We start from the raw sequence: 22,814 nt of genomic DNA, 5'->3' as shown, positions 1-22,814 counted from the left end.
AGCCGCCCTGGGCATGTTGGGAAATGGACCGCCATGCACCCCCCCCCCCCCCCCCCAACCCCCAAACAGGTTTCAACCCTGTTCCCAAGCAGAGGAATCCGTTTCTGAAAGTTCCTTCTACCTGTTCAAACATAAACGCGAATTCCACGCTGTCTTTCGGCACATTGTCTGTGTCCAGGAAGCAGTAAAGTTTGAAGTAGAATTTCCAGGGCAGGTCCCCCACCTCTGATGTGGCAGCCAGCCTACGGACAGAAGGCAAGGGAGGTTCAGAAAGCAAAAGGAAAAATGGCCTTTTGGTGCCACAAGGAGTTGACTTTAGAGGACTTATTCCTTACTAACTGCTTTTAGCCAGAAGTGAAAATCATGCTTTTATTTTGGTCTCACTTTAAGACAACGAACGGGCAGCCTTCAATTACACTGTGCTAACGATTTTCTACGGGCCCCAGTCAAATCAGTACCAGCTAAACATTATGCTGACTCCATAGAAAGAAAAGAAACAAAGACTCTCCTTCCTTCCCTTTACCAACCCTCAAATTAACGAAAATATTTGCAAAAATTGACACGAATATTCCTGTTCCATATAAACACAGCTTCCATAATATCTTTTGTGCTACTGACGGGATAAGAAAGTCCTAGATCAAACACTACAGGCCTGAGAGATATAAGAATGCAGTCTGAAGAGTGTATGAGTTTGCTTGTGTCTGCTGGCACAGTTTCGAAGCCAGTGACAAGTGAAAAGTCTAGAATCAGGAAATTCCAAGGCAGTGTGTACAACAGGGAACTGAGCAAATGGGGTAAAGGAACAATGGCGAACTGAATCTTATTGGAGACAGGGGCCTTATCTAGGAATCAAGAAAAACAGGCAGCAAGAGGAGATGACAAGTTAAACATGCTTCAACACAGATAAAAGAATAGGAAATCAAATGCACACTGAAGCTGTGAACAAATGGAAATTCAGATCCTCAGCTCTCACTCTTAATGTCTTTATCCCGTCTGCCGGCACCTCAGGGGGGAGGAACTCACTTTTCAAACTTTGCTAACACGTCCGCTACGATGGTCCGGCTTTCAATGGCTTTATCAACACTTCCGTTGTACTCAAACAAGGCAAACATGTTCCTGCTGTCCTCCATGGCCAGGCCTCGGATCAGCTTCTCCACCACCTGCAAGATACGCCCCGAGGTTTTCAGCTTCCAGCACGTGGTTCTGGAATGTGCCTTCAGTGGAACCCCGAGGGAGCTGCTGGCATGTGAGGGTCCAAGCAGGTCCCCCCCAAACCTGTCATGTGTGGTCACCCAGAATTCCAAAAGTGCTGCTTTTCCATTGTTCTACAGAAACCAGATTTCTGTTCTTTGTTAGAAAGAAAGAAAGAAAGGAAGAAAGAAAGAAAGGAAGAAAGAAAGAAAAAAGAAAAGAACACAGAGCATTTTGCCCACGTTCTCGCAAACCCACACAGGTAGGAAAAGTGCAAAAAAACTGAAGCCCTCTCTTTCATCTGATACATTTCTCAACTTCCAAGAAACAATGGCTTCCACTGACGTTTCCTCCTTCCCACACCATAAGCTTTTCTGGGTTTTATTGCCCTACGCCTTTTAGCCAATTGGTTTTAGAATGCTAAATTTCAAGTAAGGGAAAAAAAAAAGGAAGAAGAAGAAAATGCGCTCGTCTGACCCATCCCTGTAGATGTTTGTGTGGCAAACAGAGACCCTTTACCCCAGAGCTGCCACGACAAGCCCACGCCACAGCGGGCACGCCGAGTCGGGCACTGATCTCTGCCAGCTACGCACCTGCTTCTTGCATGAGCAGGATTAGGTCTCAGCTGAATTTTTGTGTTTCTGCTCATCTCTGACACATTTTTCTCTCTTCATACGTGAGTTTGGTTGTAGGCTACAGCTTGTGTACTGACTTGCTGTGTGAGGCACGTCACGACTGCCTTTTCAAACGGTAGCCCCCCCGACCATGTATGCCCTTCCCAACCTTGGCGCATCGGCCGTGAGGTATCGGACAGAGCGCGACGCAGGGCTTTCTCCCTCACCTCCCCGGCCGTCGTGTGGGAGTTGATGGTGATCTTGCAGGAGCCTCCCCCGTGGCAGTACACTGTGGACGTCATCTCCTGCCTGTGGATCAGGGCCTCTATTTCATCTCGGGAAGGCACAAACTCTCTGCATTTGGTTTTCTTGAGAGATTCATAAATGAAGAGGGAGTATTTTTCCATCTCGGTTCCTGGAAACTGTTCCCGTATCCTAGGAGACAAACACTTCACTGTTAATTGCTAGACTGAGGCTGGCTGGCGTCCGGGAGCCGCCGGGGCTGCTTTCAGCACCGTGCCGACCGAGGCACCGAGGGGGCCCCCTGTGGTGCAGAGCAAACACCAGCCACTTTCTGTGCAGGTTTTGTTTAAATGCAAATAATTAAAAAGTAAAAACAAATCGCAGCGAGCCAGTGCTGGACGGGAGCAGCTTTGCAGCCAGCTGACCACTGCAGTGCTGCTGAGGGTCCCGTCTCCTCCTGCTGGATGAAAACCGTTTCTCCGCGGTTCATCGGAGTCCGAAACAGAATGTCTCTGCCTGCTGGATCCGGATCAGAATATCCAGCCCCCCTCCCCCCGGCCTCATTTATTCAGGTGGTGGTAATTAAGCGGATTGCACATCTTAGACGTTAGGACACTACACCGAAGGGCTCCCGGTCCCTACGACAGCCTTGTGTGGCTTGGCTTAGAGAGGACGATGCCGACCCTGAGTCCGCTTGTCTCAGGGACCCGCAGGTGTGACCCAGACGTCCCCGACTGCACTAGGCGGCTTCCGTTTCCGGTCCTCCTCCCCTGAGCCACAACCCCGCAGAGCAGCGGCGTGAGGCCCCTACCTTCTCAGGTGGAAGCGGAGGTACTTGAGGATGCCGCGGCTGGGCAGGAGGGTGCAGCTCAGACACGTGAGGATCTGCCAGCTGCACAGGTTGCCCGCGCTGCCCGGCTGCGGCACTTTGTTGGTCTGCTTGATGAGCTGACAGTACAGCTCGTCTCGCAGAGGCCGGAGGTCGTGCCCCGTCTGCAGGATGCCCTGGATTATGGGGATGGGGTCAGACATGGATTCCAGCTGCTGGAGGGAATTGAAGATCTTGATGGCTTCATCCTGAAGGGTGGTGTAGCCTTTGTCTTTGAGCACTAGGAGTAGGACACACAGAGGTCGTTACACGAGGGGTCTGGACGCGCTGGAATCTAAGCAGCACACGCGCACGAGGGGAGTGAGTGGGGACAGACAGCGGCTTCAGGACGCGTGCTCGCCACGGTCCCTGAACCTCTGACTCAGGTGAACGACGCTGCCGAAACACAGAGGTGGGCCAGTTCGGCTGTTCTGTTACGTGATTGAACGATTTTACCCTATAAAATGCTTGCTGAAGAAGTTGGCCTATTGCCAAACAGGTTCCCGATTTGTCACGGAAGACTTTCAGGATTGGGTTGTCTAGCACATTCAGGCAACTCGGAGTTCGCAGGGAGGCCTGGCATTTCCTGCCTCCCTTTAAAGTCGTTCTTTCAGTCACCGATCCCTGCATCACCACAAACAACGATGCTAACACGACCGAGCTAAGGAGTGACCCGGAGAACAGAATGCGGTGTCCGCCGCGGGGGGTGGCTGGGGCTGGGCACTCACAGTTCAGGTTTATGTCTCCGTAGGGCAGGGGCAGCAGCGGGGAGTGCAGGGGGTGGTGCGTGTGGCGGAGGATGGGGTTCCGCTTGTAAATCTGCTCCACGACATCGGAGTTCAGGCAGTTCTCCTTGAAAACAGAAGGCCCGGTAAAGCAAGCAAGCTTATCCAAAACGTGTGTACAAGAACAAAAGCATCTGTATTTTTTTTTTTTTTAATTTTTTCTTTTTTAGAGAGAGCATGAGTAGGTGGGGAGGGGCAGAGGGAGCGAACCTCAAGCTGATTCCATGCCCAGAGCGGAGCCAACATTGGGGCTCGATCTCATAACCCTGAGATCATGATCTGAGCTGAAATCAAGAGAGTAGCAACTTAACCAACTGAGGCACCCAGGCGCCCCAGCATCTGTGTTCTCACACATGAACATTTTCCAGAGTCTAAAGCATCCATGAGATGCTAGAGAATCTAACAGTAATAATTTCAAGCATGGAGGAACCTGGGTGGTTGGTTAAGTGTCCTACTCTTGATCTCAGCTCAGCTCTTGAGCTCAGGGTTGTGGTTCAAGCCCTGTGTTGGGTTCCATGCTGGGCATGCAGCCTGCTAAAAAAAAAAATTTCGGGGAGCCTGGGTGGCTCAGTCGGTTAAGCATCGGTCTCTTGGTTTCGGCTCAGGTCATGATCTCAAAGTTGTGAGCTCGACCCCAGAGTCTGGCTCCGGACTCAGTGGGGAGTCTGCTGCTTCTCCCTCTCCCTCTGCCACTCCCTCTGCCCACGCACTCTCTCTCTCTAATAAATCTTTAAAAAAAAATTTCAAGCATGAAGATACCCACAAATCTGTTTTTGAAGACAAATCACAAATACGTATTTTTCTCACACACAGCTCATTCTCTTCATTCCATGTGTATATGTTTTTCCATATTATTAAAAATATTTTCCCCTAGAGATTATATATACTTCAAAAAATTAAAGTTCTTTCGCTATTTAGGCATCAAACATTTAGCCAAACCATGTATTTTTATCTACAATTCGCTTAAAAAATACATTGTTTTCATTCTTTAATTGATCTTCTATATTTTCTCTATACCTGAAAATTATACATGTTGATATGTTATTAGAGAGACATGCCTGCCTTCTCTTTCCTGAAATTTAAGAGATCCCTTCGTAAAAATTCATCATGTACTTATGATCCTAAAATGTTAACTTGGGATTCGAAAAAGGCAAAGTTCCTTTTAGAACATTAAATAAACAGAAGAGTTGGAAGAGAGGCAATGAATCATTCTATCGTGGTAATTTCCACTATGAAACTTTTTTAATAACACCCAATTGAAAGCCAGGAGAAAAAAAAACCTTTAATTATTTCAACAATTTTGTATGGACTTAATTAGGGCAACCTAATTTTTTAAAGAGGATTGTTTCATATTTGGAAAATTCTATTACTCTTTTAATGACAGATTTCAAATTAGAGTACATAAGAATAGATAAGACACAGCTTTGAAGACAAAGTTCAGCTGATGTATTTTCACCCCTTTCTCAAAAGAAAACTTCAAAAAAACTTGTTTTAATGTTAAAAATGAAATTGCTAGTATTTAGTATCCTGGGTTTCATGGAATGCTTTGCAGAGTCCTGGAGAATAAGTGACTTGGTGGAATTTCACTCCAAATACCCAGAAAACACAGCACTTTGGAATCCACAGGCAGACTTGAATTCGGTGGGAAATGGTATCCTACGGACATATTAGACCCTCTCCCACCTCTGCGAAGTCTGAGCTTGCCTCCTGGATCTGATGAGCTAATTTCCTTTCATGTAGATCAGTAAACACCTGCCTCGCTATCATTCTCAGATCTCTTCTGTTCTGTTCCAGCTCTTTCCTTGGTATTGGGAATCTATCTGATGGATAACTTAGAGAAACAGCAGTAAAAACAATCCCTTTGACCTGGTTCTGCATCAGGGACTGACCAGCTATGTGAACAACACAACCAGAATATTTGACGTCTCTGTTTCCAGTCCTGAAAAACGAGTGCGGTAATCTCTGTGCGTGGCTGCCACATAATTATTCGTGCAATGTATACTCACTGAGCAATTCATCTTTATAAAAAGGAAATTACAATTTAAACAAGGTTAATGAAGCTTTCTGTAAGTTTGGAGGTGCCTAAAAAAGATTCCAAGTTTTCTAGACCAATCCATGCTGCTGGTGAATCCTCCTGTGTGGTCCAGTAACTGCATAGTAAGAGTAGAATTACCGTGTTGCTCCTAGAAGGTCCCCACAGCAGGGCTGAAGGGCATGTGGCAGCAGGTCATCCCCACACAGGTCACACTATGTCCCTGGGATGGGGAACCTACACCCCAAACCACAGACCATCATCCCTCTGTCCACACAGCCCAACACCCAAGTTTGTCTCAGCAGCAACATCTGATGCCTCCTGGGAAACAAAGTACTTTTAGTGTCGATTTTCACCTAAGCGCTCACGTTCAGATTTCTAAAAGCCGTGATATTCCAACAGAAAATTCACCTAAAGTTAGTTTTGATGACAGAATAAAAACAGAGCTTGGCCGAGGCCCTGATGTTCCAAGGGTGGGAATCGGCAGCTACTGTGAACCACGCTGACGAGCTCGGCTCCGCCTTACCTTGATGTCCTGAATCAGCTGCTGGGTGGGAGTGTCGATCGGGGCCTTGGTGTCCGTCACGTTCTGGATGGCGCTGGACCACCTGGTGGCCTCGTTGAGCAGCTTGGTGTAGAGCCGGTAGCAGTGCTTGCGCCCGTACACGGTGACGTTCCAGTAGCCTGCGGCAGAGCCCACGCACGAGTTAGCCGCACGGCCGCTTGGCACCCGCGGCCCAGACACCCAGCGGTCGGAGCCCCTTTCAGCAGTTAATTCAGCAAAACTCGCTGCATTCCTAAGTGAGCGAGGTGACCCACCTATCCACCGACCGGAGGAGCTTACGGTGGAGAGGGGAAGACAAACACAAAACACCAAAACCCAGGATTCAATCTATCAGTGGTAACGGGGCGCCTGGGTGGCTCAGTCGGTCAAGCGTCTGGCTCAGGTCATGATCTTGGGGTCCTGGGATCGAGTCCTGCATCAGGCTCCCTGCTTAGCATGGAGCCTGCTTCTCCCTCTTCCTCTGCTCCTCCCCGCTTGTGTGCACGCTTGCGCTCTCTCTCTCTCTCGTCTCAAATTAAAAAAAAAAAAACAAACCCTTTAAAAATAAATAAATGGTGTAACACGTGCTCTGAAAGAAACACAGGCATAAACTAAGTCGCTTTGACGGCTCTGGAACCAGAGAAAAAACGCTTCCTTCCCGTTCTGATGCTCCTTCTCCTTTCCTGGTGTTTCCTCTCCTTAGACTCTCCCTTGAGAGAAAGCACTTCAGCTAAGCAAGCAGTCTGTGTGTCCAGAAACAAGTGGTCACTTGGGACAGAGGAACTGTATTAAAAAAGCACAAAATCGGGGCACCTGGGTGGCCCAGTGGGTTAAACATCTGCCTTCAGCTCAGGCCATGATCCCAGGGTCCTGGGATCGAGTCCCGCACCGGGCTCCTTGCTCAACGGGGAGCCCACTTCTTCCTCTCCCTCTGTCCCTGCCCCTTGCTCCTGTGCTCTTCTCTTTCAAATAAATTAAAAAAATCTTAAAAAAAAAAAACAACACAAAATCACAACTGGCAACAAGTCAGTCTAGAAATATTTCCATAATACTGACAAGAACACAACTCAGCTCACATGACTTTTTGTTCTATGAGGTTAGTAAGCTCACGGACAGTCAGGATTCAGCTTTCTTGGGCTGCACAGGACTTTCACGGCACAGAGATAGAAAAGAGGAACACACAGCACAGCAAAAGCGAGCTCCCCACAGCAGAATCTTTGTTTTTGTGTGACTGTCTTCACAACATTTTTGCAACCCAATTAAGCAGGACCTCTTTACTATGGTTTCAATACTAAGTGTCCATAGAGCTAACCACAGACGGCCTCAGACGATTAATCAACAAGAAATGAGCTGCTTTTGGGGGAAAAAGAGAGCACACACTCCGGGGAGCAAACTCATGCCCTTGGGCTGAGCGAAGCCAGGCTCGTCGCGGGCACGTGGCTGTTACCTGTCTCTTTGAAGATCTTCTCGTCCGGAGGCACGACGGAGCAGAGGCTGTTGAGGACCAGCGTGCCCAGTTTCAGAGCATTCTTCTCGGAGCTCTTGTAGTAATCCAAGGAGTTGTGCGTGAGCACAAACCACCGTTTTTTTAGTTTCAGTGAAGACATCTTTGGACTGTTTTTTACTTCTTTGTGCAACCACCCTGGAAAGAAAGATTAAAATGTCAACGAAAAACTACGAAGAGAAACCCCCAAATACCAGGTAATAAGTTGCGGGATGCTTACAGATGGTCCTACTTCTATATATTTGCTGGAAAAGGCCATCCATCCATGACCGTTTCTTACGTGATTTTTTTTAAAGCAACCTCAAGAGTCAAAATTCCTCAGAGCAGCTGCTCGCGTGGGAAATGCCGCGGTATCTACGCGAGGGGAGCCAGAGCAGGCTGACAAAGCAAAGCCGTGGTGGCGGTCACCTCTGACGATAAACTCCTGGCCCTCCACTCTCGTGTCCCCCTTGGATCTCTGCAGCAGCGTGATCCAGTGGTGCATCTCCTCCGGCGTATCGGCGTTACAGTGCAGCACCCGGTTGGCCGTGATGATCACGAATGCATTGGGTCTGAGCGACAGGGCGAGAAGGAAGCAAAGACTCTTAGCTTTCCCGGTGGCATCACCTGTCGGAAGCAAGACCGGAGGCCTTTTTCTGGCGCAGGGTCACGGGGACTGAAAACTGCCGCACTGTTTGGACTTTATGCTAAGGCAAATCTTGCTCATTTCTGCGGGGTGTATTTTATGCATCATTGACCGTTACACTTGGAACCACACTTTCTGAAGGCCCTGGAAGGGGAAAGATTTCTTCATGCAAAACTTTCCAGATGACACTTGGTTCGGGGCAAGCTAAATAAGGTGACGATGGGGGAAAATTTTTTTTGATGCCTCTCCAAAGTAAATTTCTTTCTGCCTCAGGGCATGGCCTGGGGTGATATTTCTGTGGGTCGGTAATGAAATGTCAGACAGCAGTAAGAAAAGAAGATCAGTGAATAAGTGTAAACGGAACATCTTATGCACTTGATTATGCTTGCTGCAAAAAGCCACCTGGGTCCGTGTGTTCAAAGCAATCTAACAAAGGCTCATTTCCCAGTCAGGGGTAATGTAATAATGGAAATTCACCTTCTCCCTCATCTCTTTGTCTGGCAATGCCCTGAATCTCTCCTAGGCCCTTGCTCCTACTCATTCCTGCATCTAACCCCTTAAGCTAGTGACTGTGAACGATTTCTTACAGGTTTTCAAATGCTTACAGTAGCTCAGTGCTGCAGAAATTCAAGAAAAAGCAAGATTAACGGGACTGTAGTAGACAGGGAAAGACAGGTGCTCTTTCAAAATAAAAGACTTTTCTATAGTCGGGAAGGGAGAAAGGAGGGCACTTGCGGGAGAGAAGGGTCTGAGCAGTGATGGGAAGTTCTACGCATGGATCCTCATATGCTCAGCCTGCTAGAGAGAAGGGGTTTAGGAGGAGACAGATGCAGAGAGGGTGGGAACTTGACCGTCAGAATAAAATCTGGGCTATTGACAAAACACACTTGTTAAGGTTCCCGAGCCAGGTGTAGGATGGCACAGGGTGATACCAGAAATGAAGGGTCTGTGATTCAGAAGAGCCTCCGTCAACGGGCCGATGAAGACTCCACGTAATTCTGCCTAGTGGTCACCATTTTTGTTGTCAATTGGAATACATTTCTATTCACTTTCTAAAGCTATGCTCCTGAAGACAGAAGCCAATTTTGATTCTTAACTCAGAATTCAGAAGGCAGCAAAGAAAAATAGGAAAGATAAAGACAAAGGTCAATGGTACAGACTCTTGAGGGCATCCACGAAGACGAATTGCCTTCAAAAACAAAACCAAAACATGCAATCTTAAGGGCACAGATAAGGTGGAAATGTCAAGGAAAAATCTTTGTGCTTTTATTTATTAATACTCTACGTATAAATTGCAATCAAAATCCTTTTTAAGTTCATTATTACGTTTAGAAAGGGGAAGACACCCTTCCCTATGCTGGAATACTGTTTTCCGAAGCAGGCATTTTCTTCCTCTATGAATCCTGGGTTGATCCCTGTATCCAAATGAAGAATATTCCTCTTGTGTGTATGTTTTTAACTATTTCAGTTAGGTTTCCACAGTCTCCCCCAGCATCCCAAAGATACCCAGAGAACAAGACTTCTAGACGATGCAGAAGTAGACACGAAGAAAGAAGCCTGGGATTGACCACGTGCCAACACACGGCCCAGAATCATTTCATGGCCCAGGAAAGAACGTGGCTCAGATGCGGACAGAGCTGGTTACTAATTTCTTCTGCTACGAGTCAAACTCGGCTTACCTATCGGGACTATCAGAGGCGCACACGGAATCAATCAGCCCCACATCCAAAGTGCCCTGGAAAGGAGCAAAAATGGGGGGAAGAGAATCATTAAAGCACAGCACACATGACCATGATATCCCTAGGTCACGGCTCTCTAAAGAGGCAAAGATACACTCCTCCTTTCTGCATTAACTGTAAAATAATAGTTCTCTAAGAAAGGTCCCCCTTCAGGTGGTGAGCACGGCCTCCAAATAGGACAGAAGCTACAGGTCACACATTAAAAAATACATATAAATTATTCTTTGTTTTTAAAATAGTTTCAGTGAAAAGTGTTTACAAACTTCTTTCAACAGTACACATTTTTTCTGACTTACACTGGGATCCATCACTAAATTTAGACTTACTCTGCTAAGAAACTTTGATGTGAAGTTGCTCTTAGGAGAAAAGAAAACTTTATTTCTAAACTATGGTTGTATGGTTCTGCATGTGTCTAGCACAGAGTGAAGACTGAAAGGACACAAGTTAGAATTCACTACGTCCTTTGAAGGAAAGTATAGTGTGCTTCCATGATGTCATAAAACTCGGGATTTTTTTGGTTCTTTTAATAAAGTGGGAGGACTGAAGCCTATTACAACTTATAATCTTCAACTAATTGTTTTTCTGCATGATTTTAAAAAATATTCCTTTAATTATTACACTTTTATCTCTTGAATTATTACACTTTTACTTAAGATGGTCTGGAAATTCCCAGGCCCCCTGCCACCCTGGGGACGTCTCCCTCCACCCCACGGCACTCACGCACCACGGCATTCTGCGGGTTCGCCTGCTCGTCGTGCATCTCCCGGATCTCCTGGTCGGTGGACGCGTGCACCTGACTCAGCACGCTGAACCACTGGCTGTGGGAAGGAGAAAGGGACTGTCAAGAAGAGGCCAACTGAGGCCAACTGCTGGACTGGCAACACGGTGACTGATGCCCTTCTCCACATTCTCTGTGAAAATGACATTTCCTCTGAGCAACTTTGTTTTTAATCTGCCTACACTCCTCATGGGTACATGTGGGTTTCATGTTATCAATGGGCAAAGGTAGAAAAAACAGCCAAAGTGCTTTTAGATACCAGCTGCCGCAACTTAGATCAACGGGAGATCCTTTCCTCCAGCTGCCCCAGACCTTGAGACGTTGAACAATGAGGATAATGAAATCCTCGGTTCCACGCGGAACACCTCCATCCAGGACCTTTACTGAGGATATTATCTATAACCGAAGGAATAGTCAAGTGCCTTTTCATTTTTTAGAAGTGAATTCCAAAGTAAGAAGTCAGTGACGCCAGAGCACCATCTCAAGGTGGCCACTGAGGTCGATTTTCCCTGCTCACTTCCAGGATGGGGTTTCCAACCACCTGATAGCATTTCTACTTAAGTAAGAACAAAACCATAGGAGAGCTGGAAACAAGAAACAATTGCTTGAAGTAGAAAGTGGAAAGTTATTTTGACTGGAGAACTCTTCTATCTTCACCTCAAATGAGTTTTCTCACAGCCTCATCAGAATCAGACAACAAAGGAAAACAGGTCAACCCCAGAAAAGTCAAGCTGAACAAAGTCATGATGTAACTAGAAACACAATACAGGCTTGAGGAAAATGACCACAAATATCACTCATCCATCTGTCTGTCCATCCATCCATCCATCCACCCGTCCAACATTTATCAAGCAACTGTAAAACGGACGAGGTGCCAGGGACATCCTTCTCCCACAGGGGCTGACAGAACACACATATGTGCGCCTACAAAGCACAGCAGAGGACAAAGCACTTGGTGTATATGAGGGGACATTTAAACAAAAAACGTGCACCTGCAGAGAAAGGTAAGCCACGTATCTAGAGCAAACACTAAACTCCATCTCCTGTGATTCCTGAAGGAGAAAAATGTGACCAAGAGCTTGAAAATAGGCAACGTACACAGACTCCTAGGGAAACCAAGGGAAACATCTCAATACAAGTTTGCTTCATCAATTCTGATTAACTTAAAGGCAAGACTGAAGTCCCTGCTTTATGAAGCTCAAAAATTTCTCCAACCAAACACTGAAAAACACATACGTTCAAGATGTAGGCCTCATGGAATCTCTCTCTCACACACACACACACATGCATATGCACGCACACACGAACAAAATTTGCTGGGCTTTCATTCTGTTCAGGTGACACTCTTAAATTTACAAATTTCTCCTCTTGGATCAAGTTTAACTCCATCTGAAAAGGAATTTTTAAAAATGTGTTCTATTGGTCAAGAGAAGAAGTCCTCAGTTAAAATATCGCAAACATTGGGGCCCCTGGGTGGCTCAGTTGGTCAAGCATCCGACTCTTGATCTCAGCTCAGGTCTTAATCTCAGGGTCAGGAGTTCAAGCTCCACACTGGGTGTGGAACCTACTTTAAAAAAAAAAAAAAAAGTCCCAAATGTTAAATTTAGCAGGTTCGTTATGGCATAAAATAGAGAGGACGGCTCCCAAACGCTGGGCCTATAATTCAGCTGAAAAGCTGTGGGCATTCCACGGGCCACAAACAACCACGGGCAGTCTCCAGGAGTCCCAGATGGAATGACGGGGCTATAATTCCAGGTTTGCTTGTTTTTCCAGTCTGTGTCATAATTTGTGGATCCAAGCAGGGTTTTAGTTCGTTCCCATGGGAAGAATTATTTTCTTTGTCCTTAATGCGGCTGCCATGGTGCTGTATCAACTCAAACATTCAAAGGGCAAAGGGGCAGTAGCGACAGGCACTGAGAATTCATTCCAAGGGTCTAAGATTTTGGAGGTCAAAAGTAAAGGCTATAGGCCGAAGATGCTCTCCGGCATTGCTCAGAGAAGACAGATACCTCCAACACAGCCCTGTGGCTGTCAAAGCAGCAGAAGAATGAGATGCTTGATTGTATCTCACCCACTGTGTGACCTTGTCATGCATCACACTGGGGAACAGATACCAGCTCGCTCCCTTTTTCCCACATCTCCCTAGGATGGAAACCTGAGGTCCAGCAAAGTGAGACCACTTGATCCAGCCAATGGACACCAACCACACTGTCCTTTGAGCTCAGTCAAAAATGTAAGCTCCTGGGGCACCTCGGTGGCTCAGGGCGTGATCCCAGCGTTATGGGATCGAGCCCCACATCCAGCTCCTCCACTGGGAGCCTGCTTCTTCCTCTCCCACTCCCCCTGCTTGTGTTCCCTCTCTCTCTGGCTGTCTCTCTGTCAAATAAATAAATAAAATCTTTAAAAAAAAAAAAAAGTAAGCTCCATATGAAACAAGAAACGTAATGCCTCCGTTCAGTAGAATTGAGCTGCTGTGACTTCACAGATTATACTCCCCCTTCTCGTACCTGAGTCTCCTCCTCTGTAAAATGTGGTTCACGGTCATCATAGTAATAATGCTACTACCTTGTAGGGCGGCTGTGAGAATTAAATGGGTCAGTATATGTGAAGCACTTTAGAATACTGCCTGAAATCGAGTAATTCTCTACGGGTTTACCATCTCCTCTGTCCTGCTGAATTGAATTCTTCAGTATGAAGACCCTAAATGCTCCTCGAATGCCACAGTGCTATCATTTATTTAAACAACCAGTGGTTAATGCTCCTGCTTTCTTGATCCCTAAACAGACACAAGCTATTCCCTTTCAAAGCTCAGAAGCTTCCAGAGGGTGGGCTTTCGGCTCTGTGTGGTTGCATGGTTTCATACGCTGCTCAGACAAAAGCCCGAGCTGAGATAACAAGGGGTCTGTCCGGTGGCTTTCAAAGCTGGAAACCCTGGACTGTGTGTGGTACTTGGACACCTTAACCCAGTGGAAGATTCCCCAGGGGACAAGCATGTCAATCTCATGACTCAGTTCTTCAGCCATCCTAACAGAAAAGCCCAACTAGAGAACCAAGTATGATCTTTTCAGAGCCGGCCGGGCAGCGCCCAGGCCTGAGCAGGAATCTGGCGGCATTTGACAGCTGAGTCTCACCTGGCGTCTTCGGGGGATTCGGCGATCAGGTGGAAGGTCCTGTCGGCCATGATGATGTCAATTCCGTTCTCTTTGCTGGTGTTATCTATGATCTCTCTGCAAAGCAACAAAAGCGCGAAATACAAATCAGGACCACAGAATCCTTAAGAGTAAATGGGAAAAGCCTTTTCACTAAACTGATGGAGTGGGAAACTGTAACCCAAAAATCAAACACCTACTTTAGCCTTGGTTTTTTGTTTGCTTGTTTTGTTTTTAAGAAATGATGAAGATCGCTGTGGCCTCTGGGGGGAGGAGGAGGGGGCTGTGGCTGGGCTCCTCTCCGCTTCCAGGCAGAGGAAGGCTCAAGCCAGAGCATGTTTCCTTGGGGTAGGTAGACTGTGTAGGGAGAAGGCTCTCTCCTCACTCCAGCCCACCCAATGCCCACCCCTGCTGAGGCCCTAGAAGGCTTGGGGCAGCTGCCCGCACATTATTTCCACTGGGGGCTCTGGGCTGGAGAGCAGAGTTTGGGTGTTTCTGGATCTCAACACCATCTTGCTCTCATCCCAACAAGCCCTAAACCACACTGAAGGTTTAAAATCGGTGGACCAGGTTAACAAGATCCGGGTAAAACACAAGCAGACATTGGCACAGAACCACAGATGGTCAAATAGTTGATGAAGAAGGGTCTCGGGGATAAAGCCAGCTTGCTTCACCCCCTGAAGTAGAACTCTTCCCAGTACAACATTCATTTTACATCTACACAACGGAACAGTCTGACTAGTTAGAAAAAATAAATATCTTACAGATAGAATCACTGAGACAAGATAAAACATTTTTAAAAATCAAGATGGTGAAAATTCCTAGAGCAGCGTGTGACACCCTTTCTGAGCAGGAAGTGAGAGGTGACAGGTGGGCAGGAATTAGTCAAGCCTCGGGTCACGGAGTCTCCTGAGCAGGACCCCAGGGACACTGTCCAGACCATGTCATCCTGGACCAGCCACTCTGCCTCTCAGGAACTCGGTGACCTTGTGTATAAAATGAGAGGTGAAGGGCGCCTGGGTGGCTCAGTCGTTAAGCGTCTGCCTTTGGCTCAGGGCGTGATCCCGGAGTCCTGGGATCGAGCCCCACATCAGGCTCCTCCACTGGGAGCCTGCTTCTTCCTCTCCCACTCTCCCTGCTTGTGTTCCCTCTCTCACTGGCTGTCTCTTGCTCTGTCAAATAAACAAAATCTTTAAAAAAAAAAAAAAATGAGAGGTGAGACTGTGATGTGGCTGGAAGGCGGGGGCTCTCTCCAGGGTGGGGCCCAAGAAACCACACTTGTAAAAAGCTTCCCTGGAGAGGGAGTGATGATATTGTCAGGGTCCTGGTGTACATAATCTGGAAACTGTAGGATAAATGGCGGTGGCGTCTTCAATGACAGCGAGTGAGGAAAGAAAATGATGGGGGTGGGGGATGTTGTATAAATTATAAGAGATTTGAGAGATCTGTGGATGGATTAAAAATTCTAAGCCTTACTTGGATTCCGATTGGAAGAATTACACCAATCTGAACCAACGAGAGAACTGTCACCTCCATTTTCAAGACAACTGGGGAAATTTAAACAATGACTGGAGTCTGGATGATTGAGAAGTTAATGTTATCTTTTTTTAATGTCACCATAATATGATTATATCTTAAGAGTCTTAATCTCTTATACTAAAATATTCAGAGATAAAATTGTGATGTCAGGAACTTGCTTTACAGAACACGGCCTGTAGGGGGAGCAGTGTGGGTGGGGTTACAGATGAAACACTATGGCCACGCGGGGGTGGTGGGAAAGCTACCAATTAACACTCGGATTTCATTATATTCTTCCGCCTACTTCTGCATAGGACTGAAATTTTCTGTAACATTTCAAAATATAAAGAGGATCCTTTTAACTAATGTCAATAAAAAATCTTAATGTGGTGAAACCCTAACAACTCCTTGCCCTCCCTCTGCAGAACAGGACAGAAATGGCCGAGTAAAAGCTAACGTCTCCTTAACTCTGTAATTTTCACAAAGCACCCAGAGAATAGGGCTTTTTATTATGCAGCACAGAGCAAGGTGCACGAGGATTATACATCAGTTTCCTCCAGTGAAATTCCCTCTCTGCCCTCCTCCTCTGAGCTTCCTGGCCTGTGTGGGTGAGCCTCCTATGGGGTGAATCAGGAGGAACATCGGGGACGCAGGGCTGAGAGGCCGAAGCACCCAGCTGTGTACGCTATGAAAATTTCTTGTAGGATTTAGACTCACAGCCCCACACACTCGCTCCTGTGCTGGAGCATGGGATCCTAACGAACTCCAAGGGGCAGCCTGGAAAAGTCCAATACTCTGCTGTCTGCACCTCATTATTTGCCTTAAAATTAAATGCGTAGAACACTTTCCTTGCTTAACTTCCCACTTTTCAATAGATAATGTTCTAAAGTTGCCGATGCTGGTTAGCAACAACACGCCGTGTTAAGGTCTCGTGACTTCAGGACTTAATCTCCTGTCTCAAAGCTTATCTTACTCATTTTCTAAATATGGTGATTGCTTGGTTTTGAGCGGAGGGCTACAGGTTATCCCAAAACGTTTAATGTGTAGTATCAAGTTAGCTGCTGCTAAGTCCAACCATTTTCTGGAAACCTTAATTTTTAACCAAAAAAATAGGTCCTCAATAGTCCAGTGCTTTGGTTCTATAAAAGGGTGCCAGAAAAAGGGGGTGTATTGGATTCAAAGTCCGGTTCTGTTCCTCTCATTGTTGGGAACAAAGATGCTGGTCTATCCCGTAGCGGTAAAAACTAAAGGATTCATTTCAAAAAACATCTCTAAGAGTGCAGGGTATTCAAGAAGTTAAAAAAAAAAAAAAAAATGAAGGTAGTCAAAAGTTACAATCTGCCAGTTACAAAATAAGTCCTGGGGCCATCATGTATAGCATGGAGAATTAGTTAAGAATACAGTATCAACGATTTGGAAGGTGCTAAGTGAATAGATCTTAAAAGTTCTCATCTCCAGAAAAAATACGTTAACTCCGTGCGGTGATTGGATGTTAGCTAGACCCCCTGCGGTGATCATTTTGTGATACATACAAACGTGGATTCGCTCCGTTGTAACATCTGAAACTCACACGCTATAGTCCATGACACCTCCAAAGCTAAAGCAAAAAACCAAACACTCCAGATGGGCAGTCCGGTTCCAACTTGGCCATCTGTTACGCTGTGCTGACCACTAAAGGGTTGGTTAAAGGTCGGAAAAAGGTTCTTAACCCGCTGTTCAATATTCGAGGATCCCTGCATACAACCAATCACATTCCCACAGGGACCAGCGGGCATCTTACCGAGAGCCAAGGGTCTGAACGTGACCACGAGAAGTGAACGGTCCACAAAGCCATTTCCCCAGTCCCCTAACAATTCTATCAGCTCAAGTGAATGACTGGGACGCACTCAACAGCTGCTACAACCTCCTGCTTCAAAGACCAGGGACCAGTGGCTCTGGAGGCCCTGACATGAATGACCGAGCAGCCCCAACGCACCACCCAGCCGGGCCACCTCCTGGGTCTGTCCACATACTTGGCCGTCCGCACTTCCAAGGTGCCTTTGAGCTTCTCCTCGCTGTCGTTCTCAAAGTACATCAGCTTGGACTGGCGGAGGACAAACCAGCGCTTCTTCCAGTTCCTCCTGGACAGCGTGGACGAGCCGCCGCCTTTTTTGTGGAGCCAGCCTTGCTTGAGGGCCTCCTGCTTGGAGCGGAACCACAGGAAGGTTTCGTCCTTGAGGACGCACCAGCGGCGTTTCCAGGAGTTCATTAAGCCACCTGTTCCCCGAAGATAGGGTAGGGAGGGGGTTGAGAGACGTCAGTCACACTGCATGATAGTATCGGTAGAGGGTCTCAAGGTTCAGCCTACCCTCCCACTTTGCCCAACTGCCCCCCAAGACACCCCTCAACAAAGCATGGCACCTGCTGGCTTGTGTTCGGGGGGTGGGGAGGGGGCGACGCTACACCGGCTTGGTTGGATGACACAGCAATGCTGGCCTTTCCTTATTTCCAAAGCGGCTCCCACTCAGCCGAGAAATCTGGGTGAGGCGCTGACAGAAACACAAATCATGAGCTGACACTAACCCTGGAGTGAGTCAACAGCTATGGGCCGTGAACCATTTCCAAACGAAGGGATCATGCTTCTCTCCAAATGCCCCAGGGAGGAGAAATTAGTTTAAAAGGGAAAAATTAGTTTAAAAAATTTGCCAAAAGGGAAAAAAAAGTTTACACATATTCCTTCTTTATTATTTGGGCGGGGGCGGGGGGTAAGACTTAAAACTCCCATAGGAAAAAGGACCTTTTTGGATAAACACATATTTTCAAAGAAAAGTATCATCATCTGAAAATCACTTATATGTAAAAAGTGTAAGATTTAGAACATGAAACAACTGAATTCTGAATAGGCCTTAAAAATGAGAATTAGCTGTAATTTATTTAGCAGAAAACTTTTTCAGTAAGAGAAGTAAAACAAGGATATACATACATCTTTTACGAGATGAAAAATATTTCTAAGGGGGGGGGGCGCCTGGCTCAGTCAGTAGAGCATGTGATGCTTGATCTTGGGGTTGTCCGAGCCCCACCTTGGCTGTACAGATTACTTAAAAATAAAATCTTCAAACATTTTCTAATATTTTTCTAGCAGAATACTTTTATCTTAGTATTCCAGATTTCCCAAGGATGAAGGTGACATCTTAACCACCATCGATCAAAAATCTCTTAATGAGCCCACTGGAGAACACCGAATCCACTTCAGTAATGTATTATAAAGAGATGAGTTACATTTTTTGATCAGCCAGTCGTAAAAATAAGGCACAGGTGAACACAGATCCTGAAAGAATAAAGAAAATTCTTGCTTTGCCAGGTTGGAGAGAACTTGAAAACAGACCTTCTCAGAATAATTTCCTCAATGACTGCTTCAGTGACTACAGATCTAAACCTCACACTGAAACAAATGAGGCACAGACAATCTGGGGTTTGGCGTGCAAAGGCACTTGCTTTCGCTGGACCTCCTTAAGCCTAAAGCATTGTCTGCTAGCCTGGCTGAGAAGTCCAGGACCGTGCCACGCTCCAGGGCGGTTTCCTAACAAACAACAGACTGGCCAAGGGCTACCAGAATTACGCGTTTTCTTTCTGATTTGTGGCTTTAATCTGGGTTTCTCAAAGCAAGCCCAGAGGAAACTAGTGCAATGTTATTCTATTATCTTATTGTCTTCGGGGGGTAAAGGTTAATGACGTTTTAGGGGGACCAGCAGGGACTACGACTTCTAGTGGTGGGCACCGAGCCACGTGTGCAAGTGCTAATTCATTATGTTGTACACTTGAAACCAAGAAAACACCGTATGTTAGTTACACTTTGATTTAAAAAAATGTTTCGAAGACACAGATGATACCCTTCATCACCATGAGCTTATTCACTCTGTTACTTTTTTTTTTTTTTTAAGATTTTATTTATTTATTCGACAGAGACAGAGACAGCCAGCGAGAGAGGGAACACAAGCAGGGGGAGTGGGAGAGGAAGAAGCAGGCTCATAGCGGAGGAGCCTGATGTGGGGCTCGATCCCAGAACGCCGGGATCACGCCCTGAGCCGAAGGCAGACGCTTAACCGCTGTGCCACCCAGGCGCCCCTGCTCTGTTACTTTTATGCCAAGGATGGGACTCACTCCCAGCTGCCCCTCTCCAATTCTGGGCGCTCTCTCCATACTTCATCATTTAGAGAATTTGATCAATGCTATTAATTTCCTAACTGCAAACCCTTTAAGGAGACTACTAGGCTGGTGAAAACGCATTTATGCTCATAAAATATAATGTAGTGGTTCGATTTTATCATTGGTTTCTCTGAAATGTCTGGTTATAACTTTAAAAATACTTTATTAAAGATTAAATAATGATGTATCAAAGATTAGAAGGTGATGCATTTATACAACAACTTGTTTTATTAAGAGGATTTTGCCAAAAATTCACTTGCTTACCTTCTTGAGCTCTTCCTGATTTAATCTTAAGATTTTAATACTTTGAATATATCTTTACTTGCTCATAATCTTATTTGTTTTAATCAGACAATTACATAATAAATCCAAATGCCATATAAGAGTGATTTATAGGAATTCTAAAGCTAACTTAGGGAACGAGAATTAAGTTAGGGGTGGGGGAAATATACACTACTAATAAAAAGTTTATATTTATTCTGAGAAATGCATGACAAAAATCTTAAAATGCTCTGATTGGTACTTCTTAGATTAAGTTCTGATTTGTGACTAAATTTTTTCTTTTACTGAGTAGAATAGTGAACACGTGATTACTCAGTTCAAATTTTTCAATCTTTTTCATTCCAGCACTCCTATAAAAATTTCCACCAACCAGCGACTTCAGGCGATAGGAAGAGCTCCCCTCAACTAAACCTGGTGGGGTTTCCATGAGCACCTTGGGGATCTGGGGTTGAGAACAGCAGAACTTTGAAAAGCCAGTGACTGATACTCGTAGCTAGACTGATGTTGAAGACCGGGGCGGGGTGGGGGCAAAACAAAAGAAATGAAATGAAAAATGTAAGTGAAGAAAACTATTAAGGAGGCCACGTGATATGAAAAAGATAAATATGCCAGTAGGAGAGAGAAGCAAAGGCAAAGAACAGAAGACACAGGGAAAGGGACACAGAATAACAACTTCTCATGGAGGGAAACAGAAGGAAAGGAAAAGCAAATGAGGAGGGATTGCTGTGGAAAACAGAGTGAGGAAGAGTGAGGAAGACAAACTTGCCGACAGAGAAGTGGGAAAGGAAAGGAGGGGTGGCAGAGTGAAGGGCATCACTGGGGTTCTCCCTGCCCGTCCCCCAGATCTGCACCCAGTCCCTCATCTAGCCTGGAGCCCTGCGAGAAACCAGACAGACCCTTCTTTCAGGGACCCATGTGAAACTGCTACCAAAACCTGGTGAGGACTGTGGCTTCTCAGGTCACTGATTCAGAAGTCAGAGTTGAGGGGTGCGTGCGAGGCTCAGTCGGTTAAGTGTCAAACTCTTGATTTTGGCTGGGGTCATGATCTCAGGGTCGTGAGATTGAGCCCCACATTGGGCTCTGTGCTGAGCATGGAGGGTGCCTAAAATTCTCTCGTTCTGCCTCTCCCTCTGCTCCTCCCACCCCCAACCAGCCAAATAAAAAAACTTAAAAAGTAAAATAGAAGTCAGAGTTGAGAACACGAATGAGGCAGGATGACAAGGTCCCATTAAGTTCCTTCCCAAAAGGAGCATGCTTTGAAGCCCTTAAGTATTAAGGGCCAATACAAGACATTCAAAGTTTAATAGCGGTCAAAATACACAACCCAAATCCTCACGAAGTGCAGAGTAGACAGCAGGTGTCATAAGCAGTCAAGGCCAGGTGCACCCCTGTCTCAGATCTTTACTTTTCCCCCATGTAGAAGAAACCCTTCTAGGTTGTCTAACACTCCTGGGGGAGGGAAAGGTGTAGTTTATCATCACAATGGGCTACACCAACTCCCGCAGAAGCATGTGTAAGAGACAGAAAGGCAAAGTGTGTGTGGTGGGGGGGGGGGGGGGGGGGGGAGGAGGAGATGTAAAAGAAAGGAAAAGAGCACAGAAATGAGATGAGGTGGCAAGAGAGAGGAGACAGGGCCTGAAGACGGTGACAGTAGCTGCATTCTCTGTCCCAACGCTGTGAGAGTCCAATCAGCGTTCTTCGTGGTACGATCACGTCACCCATGGCATCCCTCATTCACCCGAGAGGACCTCACACCCGGTGAGGGCCATGGAGAGTGACCTTCCTGGTCCCCCTCAATCAACCTCCGTGAAAACAGAACCTCAGGAGGCCGTCGCTCGAACCCCAACCCAGGCGCCCTGGGGACGCGGGTCCTACCTTTCATGTATAGAAAGCTGTGGAAGTAAGGCAGGGTGACACAGCTATACACAGAGTCCCGCCGGTAAGAAAGTTCATCGTCTGTATCAAACCTAGAGTCAAAGTCCTCTTCGCTGTCTTCAAACTGGACAAGGAGAGAGCCCATGGTGAGCCAACAGAAAAAGCCACCAAAATGCCCAGCATCTGTCAACGTGGAAAAAACTAAAACCTGACCGAAGCACCACGAGGAGTCTTACCATTACAACACAGGGTGGCCATCAAAAGAACTACAAACTACTGACCTGTAAGGTCAAATGATCCATTGAATTGATACGATGCGAGACATACTTTAATCCAAAGGGTGTTGTAAAAACACTGCTGTTCAAGGGCATAATTTTAATCAAACCATAGGAGAGTTAACTCCCTTTAAACTACTATGATAAAAATACCTTCAAGTCTTAGAAAATCAAGGTGATATTTAATGCACAGCCAATGGGAAAAATAAAAGTCAACTATAAATAAACCTTTAAGTTGGAAGGAGCACGTGTAATCCGTTAACAAGTGCAGAACCAGGTAGAGCGAGCCGGGGAGCGGGCCGGGAAGCCGCCGGAAGGCTGGGTCCCCGGTGCGCCCTTGGCCGGTCTAGTTCCGACTGAGAGCGGGTCTTATTTCCCCACCTGCTGGGAAGCTATGACAGCTACAGCTCAAGCTTCCCTTTACGATGCCAGTTTTCTTGGGCAATTCTGGGCTCTGTGTTCAACCTACAGCAAGCGCATCAAAGCTCCATTTACTAACGCGATTGCTTTTGGCCAGAGAAAGGGGTTTAGGATTGTCTTCAAGAGCCCGACTCTGAAACCTCGGCTCGCAACCCTGCCCCCCCCCCCCCCCCCCCCCCCCCCCCCC

General features: G+C 46.5%; 1 protein-coding gene across 1 annotated transcript in view; it reads right to left on the bottom strand.

Annotated features, from left to right (window-relative positions):
- MYO10 (myosin X) overlaps nucleotides 1–22,814 on the bottom strand; it is a 206,438-nt gene that overhangs the window by 5,621 nt on the left and 178,003 nt on the right. Inside the window, exons 26-38 of the mRNA XM_040630534.1 lie at nucleotides 21,933–22,056; nucleotides 17,603–17,846; nucleotides 14,055–14,150; nucleotides 10,870–10,963; nucleotides 10,086–10,141; nucleotides 8,190–8,332; nucleotides 7,725–7,919; nucleotides 6,260–6,417; nucleotides 3,645–3,768; nucleotides 2,860–3,157; nucleotides 2,033–2,240; nucleotides 1,024–1,160; nucleotides 122–242 (exon numbers count right to left, since the gene is read on the bottom strand). Of these exons, the coding sequence (XP_040486468.1) occupies nucleotides 122–242; nucleotides 1,024–1,160; nucleotides 2,033–2,240; nucleotides 2,860–3,157; nucleotides 3,645–3,768; nucleotides 6,260–6,417; nucleotides 7,725–7,919; nucleotides 8,190–8,332; nucleotides 10,086–10,141; nucleotides 10,870–10,963; nucleotides 14,055–14,150; nucleotides 17,603–17,846; nucleotides 21,933–22,056 (1,998 nt within the window). The remainder of the gene's footprint in view (nucleotides 1–121; nucleotides 243–1,023; nucleotides 1,161–2,032; nucleotides 2,241–2,859; nucleotides 3,158–3,644; nucleotides 3,769–6,259; nucleotides 6,418–7,724; nucleotides 7,920–8,189; nucleotides 8,333–10,085; nucleotides 10,142–10,869; nucleotides 10,964–14,054; nucleotides 14,151–17,602; nucleotides 17,847–21,932; nucleotides 22,057–22,814) is intronic.

The sequence above is a fragment of the Ursus maritimus genome, unplaced genomic scaffold, assembly GCF_017311325.1.
Source record: "Ursus maritimus isolate PB19 unplaced genomic scaffold, ASM1731132v1 scaffold_15, whole genome shotgun sequence".
NCBI lineage: Eukaryota > Metazoa > Chordata > Mammalia > Carnivora > Ursidae > Ursus > Ursus maritimus.
The sequence above is the reverse complement of the archived record's forward strand: the minus strand, read 5'-3'. Positions and strand labels throughout refer to the sequence as shown.